This window comes from Staurois parvus, unplaced genomic scaffold (assembly GCF_062004578.1).
Source record: "Staurois parvus isolate SC_StPar_1 unplaced genomic scaffold, SC_StPar_1.0 ptg000475l, whole genome shotgun sequence".
Classification (NCBI taxonomy): Eukaryota; Metazoa; Chordata; class Amphibia; order Anura; family Ranidae; genus Staurois; species Staurois parvus.
Window position 1 is genome coordinate 345,305 of NW_028318271.1, and position 13,809 is coordinate 359,113.

Sequence of the window (13,809 nt, forward strand, 5' to 3'; positions counted from 1 at the left end):
GACTCGAAGAAAAAGATTTTACAGTAAGTACAAAAATATTCATTCTTGCAGCCATTGAGAAATACTGTGAAAACTGCGATTGTTCACAGCTTGTCACATGGTACAAGGCTGTTGTGAATAGCTTTGTACCATGTGACCTCTGTGATCATTCACTAGTAGTAAGCAATGATGTCAGAAGTGACATCTTGCTTACTACTATTCATGTGATCACTGATTGGCCAATCAGTGATCACATGATCAGGACCTCACATAGAGGTCCCGTACAGCAATCAGTGTTCCGTTGTGTCCTCCGGACACAGTGGGCACCGGATCGCGGTGCCGCGCACGCTCCGTGCACAAGCTAAAATGGCGGGCGCCGTTTAAAATGGCGCGCTCCTGCACTGCTCCTGTCTGGCCGTTTATATACATGGGCCAGACAGGAAGTGGTTAACGAACTCGAAGAAAAAGATTTTACAAAAATGCAAAAATATTTTATTTTCTTGTTCATTGAGCACAGGAATTGTACATAGTGTTTGCAGAATGGGGTGTCCAAAGGCAGTCCAACTGAGATGTGCCACTTAGAACCCCTTAGAGATCCAAGCATTGTGGAAATAATCCTTCATAGGGTATCAAAGGAAACAATACCTGAAGAGGAGACTGGATGGAGAAGGGCCAAGACAAATTAGACCATCATGTATAAGTAGAACAGTACAAGACCTATAAGAACAGGAGAACTAAACCTCATAGCAATGTAGTCAAACAGTAGAAGATTTTTCTAGTAATTAAGTCATTGCTTGGACAACCCAGAAGGAGGGTTAAGTCTAGTGGGGAACTCTTGTGATCAGGGAGAGGAAGCCTGGATATTTTCAGATGAAAGGTGAATTAGTGAGCTGCTAAGCTCAGTAGGACATACCTAACTAGAGATGCGCACAATGGAAAAATTAGTTTTGTTTCAAATTCGTTTGTTATGTTTTGTCAGGCTTTTGACACTGTCAGTCACAAAGGTCTGTGGCGCATCCTGTCGAAATTTGGTTGCCCTGACAGATTTAACCTAATAGTAAGTCAGTTCCATGACGGCATGATGGCTCATGTTTTGGATGACGGAGAAGCTACAGAGGCCTTTCCCGTTACCAACAGCGTCAAGCAAGGTTGTATGTTGGCACCGACCCTGTTCAGTATAATGTTTTCAGCCATGCTGTCAGACGCCTTCCAGAACAGTTCTTTGGTAGTTAGCCTGAGATACAGGACCGATGGGAAACTGTTCAACCTGAGAAGACTCCAGGCTGTCACCAAGGTAAAGGAGATGGTGCTATGAGACCCCCTTTTTGCTGATGACTGTGCCCTGAATGCTGGATTAGAGCACAAAATGCAAGCCAGTTTGGATAAATTCGCAGCAGCATGTGACAACTTCAGCCTCCTCATCAACACAAAGAAGACCAAAGCAATGCCTCAGCCAGCTCTGAAAGCCCAATACCAAGAGCCCACCATCAGAATGAAGGGACAAAAGCTGCAAGCAGTGGACCAATTTACATACCTTGGCAGCACCCTATCCCACGCAGTGACAATTGACATTGAGGTCACCTGCAGAATCGCCAAGGCAAGCTCTGCATTTGGTAGACTACTGACCAACGTGTGGGACCGCCGTGGAATAAGCCTTGCCACAAAGCTCAAAGTCTACCGAGCAGTAGTGCTAACTACCCTGATGTATGCCAGTGAGAATTGGGCTTTATACAGGAGGCATGCTAGGCAATTGAACCACTTCCAAATGACCTGCCTCCGCAGACTTCTGAGGATCTGTTTGCAGGACAAGGTGCCACACACAGAAGTCCTCTCCAGAGCAGGCCTGCCATCAGTTCACACCCTGCTGATGAAAGCCCAGACACGCTGGGCAGGCCATGTTGTAAGGATGCCAATCCACTGCATCCCTGAACAGTTCCTCTATGGTAAGCTGTCTCAAGGAAGGCGATCGCAAGTGGGACAAAGGAAGTGGTACAAAGACACACTGAAAGCTTCCTTCAAGTCCCTGGATATTGACACCACCTCTTGGGAAACCCTGGCACAAGATCAATCGACATGGCGCATGTTGATCCACCAAGGCTGCCAGATATTTGTGGAGAGAAGAACAACCACAGCACAAGAGAAGCGTGCACTACGCAAAGCCAGAGCTGCAAATGCTGCAACGGTGGTGCCCACATATGTCTACCCAACATGTGGCAGAACATTTCGTGCCTGTTTAGGCCTTACCAGCCACCTACGGACACACTGTGGACAGCCCAATACCTGTTAGATGTCAAGGTCCTCTTCGAACACAATGGACGTACATCATTTTAGAATGATTTGTTTTCAGAATTTGTCTCGTATATTCATTTTTTCAAATTGTTTCGAAATTCAAAAATATATTTGTTATTTTTAAATCAATTGGAGTTTCGAAATTCGGCTATATTTGTTCTAATTTATTCTGTTCTATTTTTATGTTTTCTTTTCTTTTCTATTCTACTGTGTTCTTTTCTGTTCTATTCTTTTCTGTTTTATTCTTTTGCATTATATTCCATTCTTTTTATTCTATTCTGTTTTATTCTGTTCTTTTCTATTCTAGTCTGTGTTATTCTATTTTCTATTTCTTTAATTTATTTCTCTTAGATTGTAAGCTCCAAGGAGCAGGGCACTCCTAACCCTCTTGTATTGAACTGTATTGTTGCTGTATTATCTCCCATTATATTGTACAGCGCTGAGCAAACTGTTGGCGCTATATAAATCCTGTATAGTAATAGTAATAATAATAATAATTTTCTATTATATTCTGTTTTACTCTTCTCTACTCTTTTCTATTCCTTTTTATTCTATTTTATATTCTATTCTATTGTATTCTATTCTATCCCTGTCCTATTCTGTTTTATTCTATTTTATTCTGTTTGAATCTATTTTTTAAAATTCTATTCTCTTATTTTCTATTCTGTCAATTATATTACATTCTTTTCTATACTATTCTGTTTTATTCTATTCTTTTCCATTCTATTTTATAAAGCAGTCTAAGTAGGAATTATCATCTTATTTCACTTTTATATCTTACTGTATTTATTGCAATATGTTTCTATTTTGAAATTAAATTCATTTTCAAATTCGAAAGAATTGTTTTGTTATAATTTATTTTGGATTCACTGAAATTCATTACTTTTGATATTCAGAAATTCAGATACATCCAAATCTCTGAATAACAAAATTTTTTTTCAGAATTTTGCTTCGGAAACAAAACAAATCACACATGTCTATGCCTAACAATTGACATCAGGGAGAGGATAATCCACAACAAAAAAGAAAATTTTCCAAGCGAAAAAATATACTCCACTACTCTGGAGCCCATAATGGTGAAGAGAAGAGCAATCACCAACCCCTTCATAAAAGGGGGCTAAGCAACTATAGAATGTCAAGGGTCTCTCCAAACAACATCTAAGGGTGTTCTAGGAGTTTGGTATTGTCTCAGCCAACCTGCCTATGAAATATCAGTACAAATCTTGCAGGTTAAGTCATGTGCTGAGCTGCAAAAGGTAGGAATCATTGGACTGATCCTAGGATAATGCAGCAAGTAAAGGTGACAGGGAAGAATCTATGGAGTCTTCTGCACTATACTTAGAATTGAATAAATGTATTAAATATATGCGCTGTGTGGGGCTTTCTGAATTACCCTGGTTTAAAAGGAGTGGCTATGGTATTCAGAGAAGTAGAAGGCTTACAATAGATGTACAGTATATTTTCTAGGAATATAGAAGATGGATACACACAAGGAAATCGTTTACTCAGAGACGTAACTGGAACCTTCAGGGCCCTGTGCAAGAAACCATGAAGGGCCCGCCGGCCCCCTTCCCACTGATCCCACAGCCCTTACCATTTTATTTATTTTTTTTTTTTACAATTGTATTTTCTATTATTTTTTTTACATATTTTTTAGGGCCCCTTTTGGGGGGCTTTGGTGAAATATCAGGGGTTTAAACAGATCCCTGATGTCTTACTTTTCAGATAGAGAAGGGACTGAGAACAGATTAATTGGCCGCAACAGCACAGAATGAATGAAAAGAAATAGCTCTGTACAGAGCTTCCCATTAATTCATAAACTGAAGTATAGTAAATACAGTTTACTATACCTCAGATATGAATGAATTAAAAAAAAAGGCAGTGATCAGTACTGATCACGGATTCTATTCAATAAGACAGGGAAGGGACCAGTAAATTATTATTATTATACAGTATTTATAAAGCGCCAATAGTTCGCTCAGCGCTGTACATTACAAAGGGGGACAGAACATGTGACAGAACAATACCAATACAATGCAAAACATGAGGGGATCGAGGGCCCTGCTCTTTCGAGCTTACAATCTAGAAGGGAGGGGGTAGTGGTACAGGAGGAGATGGCTGTGGGGGATGGAGTGGTAGGAAGAGTGGAAGAGGTTGGCAAGTTAGCAGGGGGTGGGGTAGGCTTTCCTGAAGAGATGGGTTTTCAGGACGCGCCTAAAGGAGAAGAGAGTAGGTGATAGTCTGATGGATTGGGGTAGGGAGTTCCAGAGGATGGGTGACACCCTGGAGAAGTCCTGGAGGCGGGCATGGGAGGAGGAGACCAGGGAACTAGAGAGAAGGAGGTCTTGTGAGGAGCGGAGTGTGCGTGCTGGGTGGTACTTGGATATTAGGTCGGTGATGTAGTTCGGGGCAGTATGGTGGACAGCTTTGTACGTCAGTGTTAGGATTTTGAATTTTATCCATTGCGCAATTGGAAGCCAGTGGAGGGATTGGCAGAGGGGGGTGGCGGAGACGGAGCGGTTGGAAAGGTGAATGAGTCGGGCAGCCGTATTCAGGGTCGACTGAAGCGGGGATAGCCAGCGGCGAGGCAGGCCAGTGAGGAGGGAGTTGCAGTAGTCGAGTCGTGATATGATGAGGGAGTGAATGAGCTGTTTAGTGGTTTCTGGGGTTAGGAACGTGCGTATTTTGTCAATTTTGAGGAGGTGGAGTCTGCACGAGTTTGTTAAAGATTGGACTTGGGGCTGGAAGGATAGGTTGGAGTCCAGAATGACACCAAGTACTCTGGCCTGCGAGCGGGTTTGATGGTGGTGTTGTTGGATGTGATGGAGAAGTCAGTGGGGGGTGGTGTGCGGGTTGGGGGGGAAGACAAGAAACTCGGTTTTGGAGAGGTTCAGTTTAAGGAAGTGGAGCGACATCCAGTCTGATATGTCGCTCAGTAGGTGTGTGATTTGGGTGGAGACCGAGGGGGTGAGGTGGGGGGTTGAGAGATAGATTTGTGTGTCGTCAGCATAGAGGTGGTAGTTGAAGCCGTGAAAGTGTATGAGTTGGCCAAGGGAGGAGGTGTAGATGGAGAAGAGAAGGGGCCCGAGTACAGAGCCTTGAGGGACCCCAACAGAGAGGGGGAGTGAGGGGGAGGTGGTAGCATTATAGGTAACGCTGAAAGAGCGTTGTGACAGGTAGGATGAGAGCCAGGAGAGAGCAGAATCTCTGAGGCCGAGGGAGTGTAGTTTTTTGAGGAGGAGGGGGTGGTCGACTCTGTAAATGACCAGTCCCTTATCCACTTTCCATCCTGACAGATTCCTGGAGGTGAAAGGGGGAAACCCAACAGAGCTGTGGGTAAGAGCACAAGGAGGGGCCAGGGAAGCACACAAGAGCCCGGGGCAGCAGGACAGGGAGGCAATGGGAGCAGCATGTAGAGGAACCGATCCTTTCCATTTCCCTCCTGTGGCCACCGAATATCTGCAGGAGGGAGAGAAGGAGAAACAGGAATTTAGTGGCTGCATGGAGGGATCGATTCCACTACATGCTGCCGCCCTCCTATCCAAGTGTACAGGGGGCCGCACAGGAGCATAGAGCTGGGTTGCAACAGCCACCTTTGTCTCATACCCCCCTGCTCTTACTGACTAGATAGACATACAGAGCTTAGGAAAGCGCCACAAAGCAGAGCCCAGCGTCAGAGGTCACATTCCAGGTTGCTCCCCCACTGGGGTCTGGTTATGGTCTCTAAAGCCGTTACGGATACGCCAATCTTGATAGCTGCTGTATAGAGACAAGTCCAAGCAATGTTTCTTGAAGTGTTGTTTTGAGTTAATTGAATAAAAAATATCTATGGAGTATGTCATATGATGAGAAAATATGCTTGGGTGCATGCTGGGTGTAATATTCTGACACATAATGTGTTCCAGGTTTATGAAATGTGCCTGGTGTAATGGTCTGCAGTGTTTTGGATGTAGTTTCAGGCAATGTCCTGTGTACTGACCGTAATGGGGTGCAGTATGGTAGATGCCTTGACTGGCTTTATAGATGCTCCTGGCATGTGATTCTGAGTACTGAAGTCATTTGATCAACAGTTAGGCCAGGCAGAGAGTATTTTTGGAAAGGGAGCTCAGTGATGACAACACTCTATTTCTCTTTAAAATAATTATTTCAGGTTCATGTTGCTCTCATTGCTGAGATTTCTCCAGTGATGTCGGCCTCATATTCTGTGTTTTTATTGCTTGTGCTTCCAGGTGGCAGTCATTACCTTCTGATGGATGAGATCTCCCGCATTCTCCATAACAATGGGCATGACGTGAGAATGTTCCTGCAGTACTGGGACGCAATGCTTCCAGGTGAGTGTTCAGTAGAATGATCACAATCTCTAATGATCATTGCAGATGGAGTCAGATAAATGTGTAGCATTGTGCAAACTACTTGTTAGGAGTTATATAAAGCCCAAATCTACCCAAAATTATTTTTTTTATTGAGTTTTCAGTAGAATGCATAAGGCCCCTTTCACATGGGCTGATCTGGTTTTGCTCAGCAGGGAATATGTCCGTTGATCCCCTGCTGAGCTGAGCTGAGCTGAGCGGAGCGGCCAGATGACAGGTCCGTGTCTGTTTCATTTATCCAGAGTGGACATGAACACAGCCCGCTTTGCTCTATGGGTAGCTGGATGTAAAAGGAGCAGTTGTTTCTTTACACCGGACTGCCCATAGAGCCGAATAGAGGGTTACATAGTTACATACTTACATAGTTAGTTTGGATGAAAAAAGACAAAAGTCCATCCAGTTCAACCATAGAAAAAAAAAAGTTATAATCCTACACCCACAGTTGATCCAGAACAAGGCAACAAACCAGCAAAACATGATCCAATTTGCTCCTGCAGGGAACAAAATTCCTTCCTGATCCCTCGAGAGGAAATTGGATATTCCTTGGATCAACTTTACCTATAATTGTTAGTATCCAGTTATATTCTGTGTATCCAAGAAAGAATCCAGGACTTTTTTGAAGCAATCCACTGAGCTGGTCAGAACCAACTCTTGAGGGAGTCTATTCCACATTTTCACAGTTCCATTGGGTCTGCCTGAAAACCGGACAGGAGGACCTGATAGGACCACTCGTGTGAAAGCGGCCTAGGGGGTAGAACCTCTTTCAACATTTGATTGCAGTCTGCTCCCTATTAGGCAAAATCCCCCCAGTTACTGCCAGTTCTACAGGTGTCAGTCAGAACAGGAAATGAGAGGAAAGGGCTCAGTGACACATACTGGGATGGATGAGTGACCTTGGGTGTAAACTGCTTCCAGGGTCGCACATCCATCCCTGTAGACAAGGAAACAGAGAACAGTTCTAAAACAAAAAAAAAAAGGTGCATTTGGGATTTAAAGCAAACCTGTGGGTTGTGGGAACTTGGTGGCCTCAGCAGCCGTCATACCAGTGACTAGTGAAAGGGTCAATTATAGTATACCCAAAGGATAGTGAATGGTAGAAGCTGGGGTTTACCCACATGGAAGAAAAATATATTTTAAAAATATTCTTCCCAAATATATTGACTTATATTTGAAATGCTACAATGTTGGCCATATTCAATATATTTCAATATATTTTATGGCTGTACCTTGTTAGACCATTTTCAATATATTCAGTTCACCGCACTCCACCTCTGTGTATTCTCTGCTGCTGTTACACCACACCGCACACGGCTCACAAGGTTGTTCAATTTCTCCAAGCTTCGACCTTAAGCCCTGGCTTATACCAATTCATCTGGCGATTTTGTCACCTCATTTGCGGCAATGGAACCATTCATATAGATGTGACTCAAGTCTCAGCGACTTTGAAAAAGGTTCCTGCATCACTTTTCTGTGATTTTATTGCTACTTGCATTGGCTTCTGTTAAATGAAGTCACAAACTGCAATGAAATCGAACATCCAATCTGCGGTTTTTACATCATTCAATTTCAAAGCCAAACCAAATCTAAAACCTAGAATCTGATTGGTTATGATAAAGATCATTTAAAAGAAATGTAGGAAGGAGGAATGTATTTTCAGGACTGCAATCTGCTAACATTCACTCAAGCAGGTCTGAGGGGTTTTATGCCAGTTGTGGGTACAGGCTGCAGGGGCCACTATGGAAGTAGCTGCCAAAGTACATAATACTAATACACTGTACTCTCTTTTTGATGCTCAGGTTACAAGCGGCCACCAAGTCCATATCCAGTGACCACGTATTCCCTTGATGAGAAATATCTGCAAGAATTTAAAAATATGTTTACAGAAGTCCAGAAGACATTTCTACAGGGCAGGTATGGGGAATAATGTAGAGATGGATCCTTGCTCTTTGTGTGAAAACAGTGATCTCTCTGCAGAGGTATGACATTTCCCTTTCTGAGTTAGAGCAAGGGCTTGCCAATCAGCAGGGAGCAGGAGATTTGATGATCAGGGAGCTCTAGCTCCTACTCAGCAGGAGGTGTGCAGGACATCTGCAGAGAGACCACTGCTTCCATAGAGAGAGTAAAGGTCTGCAGAATCCTGGCAGGGGACAGGCTTTTCTACTTAGCCCATGGCACCTTTCCAAAGAAAACAAACTGCATTTTACACACCTTTATTTTTTTAAGTTTAGTGGGACTTTATCTGTGCTTTACCGGTGCAGCTGGTCAGACTCTGCATTCTGCGTTTGTTGCAGTTTCACATGCAAGCACAATCTGACACTGCTGTCATGGCAGCTTCTTTCGGTCATCCTGCTTACAAGTGAACAGAGGAACCGCTGGGCTGGCAAAGGGAAGACAGAGACTGGAAGAGCCACTTGCAGCTACCACCTCTTCTGGCTGTAAGTGAACATGCGGTAACAGCCTCCTGAATCCCTACCACTACCTGTGACAGTAACAGGAGGGAAGTGATTGCAGCACTGCCTAGGAGGAGGAAAGCCAGCCCCCAGTCAAGTACGAACTGCTGGTAGTTGCAAGGACTGGTGGGGGGGGGGGGTGCAGTTTCAGTAGCCTGATCCAGTAAAGAACACCGTGGGACTATACGTCCCAGAGAGGAAGTGTTGTGGAGGAAAGAGGAAAAGGACTTGAAGGTCTGAGGCTCGGGATTCTTTGAGCCACTGGACCTGGAGTGTGTTACTGCACCTATTCAGAAGCCAATGTTGCCACTGGACCACCAAGGGTGTGTAGGGGATTGTGCCTGAACATCTGTAACTTTGCCTGGGATCGCTGCAACAGTGTTCAGAGGCAGTCCAACTTTGTGTCTCGTGTTCTGGATGCCCACGACAGGGAGAAAACTATGGCAAACATCTGAATGTTGCTATCCTCCTCTCAAAGAGACAGCACCAACCTAAATTGGGACCCCTTGGTATTCAGTTTGAGGATTATCCCCATATTTTTACCGGGATTACAAATATTCTCTTTAAGAGCGCTCCAATATGATCATGGGCCCAAAAGCTGGCCATCGTCAAGCGCTTCAGAAAGAGGCTGGGTGGGCTCAAAACACGTAGCCATGCCCTCTTAGTGACGTTTCAGGAGGTGACATCACTTCTGATCAGGGGTGGACTGACCATTTGGAAACTCGGGCACTGCCCGAGGGCCCGGGGTCAGTAGGGGGCCCCATGAGATGCCCGTGGTACCTTTTTCATAGGCTTTTTTGAGTTTGGGCAGGGACACAGGGGCCCCATGATCCCCTATTGCCTGGGGGCCCCATGAGTTGTCAGTCCGCCCCTGCTTCTGATCCATCATGCTCTCCACTCATCTCACCAAATACTTTTGGTATAGGACACACCTGCTACAGATACCATGATGCTGCAGACCTTGGACTTTTTGATACACACTGATTTTTCCACATACAGTATCTTTGAGTTGCCTACTTTGTGTGTTCACCATCCCTGTATATACTACACTTAGTCTGGCACCCTCTGGTGTTCTCTTGACCTTATAGATATACCCAGCTGATAGCACTGCATAGTTTATCCTGGACTGAAATCTGGCTCACTACTGTGCTGAGATCCACACCATTCTAGACTGACTTTGATGATAAGCTAATCTATACTGGCTATATGTGAGTTTCCAATTTGCTGTTTTTATTGATAAATGTACCATACTTACTACACTCAAATCACGTCCTCAGCGTGAATTCACCCTGGAGCTTCTGTTAGAGTATGTTTCTCCTGACCAATGGTGGGAGTTAAGGAGTGACTGAGACTTTTAGCCCCAGAGCGAATATATCACGTAAGCATAAGGATTTTACCTCCTTGAGCCAGGTTCCAGATACCTTGTGAAATTTAGTTTAATGCTACCCTGTTTGCAAATTGTTATTAGTGCAAGTGATATTTGTTTGCTGTTGTTTTCACTTCTGTTTGCTTTGCTGGGCATGTTACCCAAATAAACCCCCTCTTTTTTTAAGCCCTAATGTGTCAAATGGGAATGGTACTACCGGAAAGATGATTGTGAGTAAATAATGACAGAGACAATGAGTTGGAGCATCACCATGGACCTTGTCACTGTCACTGAGTAAAACCCAGTGGAAACATTGATAAAATCCTCATTGGAATGGGGGGAGCTCAAGTACAGACCGCTAACTCTGTGTCCCCAGCTTCTTTAAGAAAGATCCCTGGGTAAACTAGTAGACCCTTCACCCATCGTATCAGTCCAAGTAGAGGGCAATAATACAAGGGCATTTCTTGATTCAGGAGCACATAAAACTCTGTTGTATCAGGATTTCTATGATAAACATCCAAAGCACCAAACCCTTCGGAAGTTGGATGATCTGCAGATTTAGGGTATAGGAATTGAGAAGTTTGCTTATGACTGGTATTTGCCAGTGCAGTTGGCATTTAACCTCTCCTTAGTCAGGCAGTCGCAGGCATTCAAGACCTTAGCTATTGCGTGTCCTCATCGCACTGGATCCAACAGGAGTTCACTGATAGTAGGGATAAATACCCTTGCATCAGGCAATTGTTCACTCCCCTTGTCTCAGAGAGAGAAACAGGGACAGATGGCGTACACCTCATGCTACAACAGGTATACCAATGCCTGGTGCAAGAGCAGAAAGCCCCAGTGGAAGAAGTCAAAAGATTGTGGAGACTGGACAAGGGTGAGAAGATGCATCCAGGAGAAGTGGCGTATCTACCAGCTTCAGTCAGTTTGAGCTGGGACTAACCAGGTCCCTTTGTTGTTCTTGAAGCTGATCCACAGAGAAAGGTCACTAGGATGAAGCTGATGCCTAACGTGGTGTCAACAAGAACCATGTAAGAAACCCAAGGAAGCATTACTATCAGCATTCACAGTGATACTGACTCCCCAAGGAAGTGCTCAAATGCTGATAGGACAAGTGAATCAGCTAATTCCCATCTCGCAAATGGATTTGGTGTGAGGAGCCAAAGATTCAGAGTTCAGTGGAGCAGCTTTACATGAAGAACACCCTGAATATGTCTGAAATGAAGGAGAGGTCCCAAACTCAACTCTTGAGATGGCAGTCATTATTCCTGAAATATTAGTTTGATGTAGGGTGCAACAAGGGTGCCCAGCACCAAATCCACCTTCAGGAAAACAAGCTGTTTAGAAAGAGATCTTGAGAGATTCCACTGGGAGGTTTGGAAGACCTTTGAGAGCAGTTGACAGAGCTGAAAGGATGAGAATCATCTGAGAGACCAAGAGTCTTTTTTCCTCTCCCATAGTGGTTGTCTAGAAAAATAACAGTTCCCTGAGCATATGTATTGACTACTGCACCCTCAACAGACAGACTATTTCAGTCCAGTACACTACCCTGTGGATAGAGAATGCTCTGCAATGCCTATCGGAGGCAAAGTGGTTTAGTATGTTGGATCTAAGGAGTGGGTATCATTAGATTCGCATGTACTCTGAAGCTAAGAAGAAGACAACTCTCATCTGCCCATTGGGGCTTTACAAATTTGACAGGGTGCCCCAAGGTTTAGGTGCTGGTGTACATCTATGACATGATCATCTTTGGCAGCACCCTTGAAGAACATGAGGAGTGCCTAGAGAAGGCCTTGAAGAAATTCCATGACGAAAGACTGAAGCTCCCCCTTGAACAGTGTCAGTTCTATGCGCAATCTGACATCTCTATATACAGGATGAATGGTCTTCATGAGCAGGCCTTTGTCAGCTAAAGCAGAGTTTGACCAATGCCCCTATTCTGGCCTACTCTGACCCAGCCCCATCATATGAGTTACATATTGATACCATCAAAGATTGAATAGATGGGGTGTTATACTAAGAACACGACAAACACCTATGACCTGTTGCCTGATGACCTGATGACCTGATGTGAGACTTAACCTCGCTGGAAAGTTCTTTCACACTCACAGCCTAAAATTCCTTGCCTGGAAGTGGGCAGTAGTGGATAAGTTGAAGGATTATCTGTATGGCACAAACTTCGAGGTCAAGACAGATAATATTACACTCAATGTTCAAGAGAGACTGAAAGGGCCGCTGCAGCTGTCACCTTTTCCTGGCTACAAGTGAACAGAGAAGCAACTGTGTGGATAGAGGAGAGATACAAAGGACACTAAAAGGCTGCACCTGCAGCTATGTCTGCCCAAAGCCCTGCCCACTGCCTGGGACCGCAACAGGAGAGCAGTGATTGGCTGCAGCACTGCCTGAGGGAAGGAAAGCCAGTCCAGCTGAGGAAGGACTGCTGGGAGCTGAAAGGACTGCTGAGTGAGGGGTGTAGTTCCCAGGAGGAGAGCCTGATCTAGTAAAGAACATTGTAGGGCTACAAGTTCCAGGGAGGAAGTGCTACAGAGGAAGGATGAAAAGGTGTCAGGGTACAGATCTGAGCCTGGTACGTCTGCAGTGTCTGGCTATAACTCCTCTTGCTGTGCCGCCTGAGATTCTGGACAACACCCTGTCTGATCCATTGGACAATCTGGCTTTGTACCTTGCTTCTGGTGAACCTTGAACTCTTTGTTCCTCCCATGAACTTCCTGATTTAAGCCATGTCTCTGCACTTCCTGTTTGCCAAATTATTGTGCTCTTCTCCAGCCGATATCTTGCTCCTTTGCATAACTGCAGCTGCCCTTATCTTTGCTACCACTCATTATCAGCCTTGCTTGTTCATTGACTATGCTTCTGTCCAATCCCCTCCAGCTACCACTTGTTACTGACCCTCGGCTTGTTCATAGATTGTTTCTGCTTGTTCCTTATGTTCTTCATTTAATACCTGACTTCTGCTTGCTCTCTTACTGTTGGGGAATTCCTCAGGGACAAGACCTGCCATTAGCATGCACCGAAACCCATCTCCACCATCAGGAGCTCTGGTGAAGACAGACTAGTGCTTAGACCCCATGCCTCGCGGGAGCTTGTGTCTTCTCCTAGCAGATCTATATGCGTATTTATCCAGCTGACTACTCGTGAATCTCACAATTGCTACAGCCACTGGCCTCAGAGCCTGACTCCAGACCATGACAAAACGACTGGAAAACCAGTCTGAAGCTCAGGACTCAATCTTATGTGGAAGGAAAGAAGGGAAAAGCAGTGCTACATGAAGCTGCTAGTGCGCTGCTGACCATTCTGACTCTACCAAGGCTGGTGATGCTGCTACATGCCAATG

General features: G+C 44.7%; 1 protein-coding gene across 2 annotated transcripts in view; it reads left to right on the top strand.

Annotated features, from left to right (window-relative positions):
- The window catches only part of LOC149452372 (UDP-glycosyltransferase 3A1-like), a 42,728-nt gene that overhangs the window by 12,174 nt on the left and 16,745 nt on the right, over positions 1 to 13,809 (top strand). The window contains exons 2-3 of one of the 2 annotated variants that reach the window (XM_089689415.1): positions 6,498 to 6,599; positions 8,435 to 8,549. In XM_089689415.1, the coding sequence (XP_089545541.1) occupies positions 6,498 to 6,599; positions 8,435 to 8,549 (217 nt within the window). Of the gene's footprint in view, positions 1 to 6,497; positions 6,600 to 8,434; positions 8,550 to 13,725; positions 13,753 to 13,809 lie in introns of those variants that run through there. The other variant, XM_089689416.1, reaches the window with a different exon arrangement.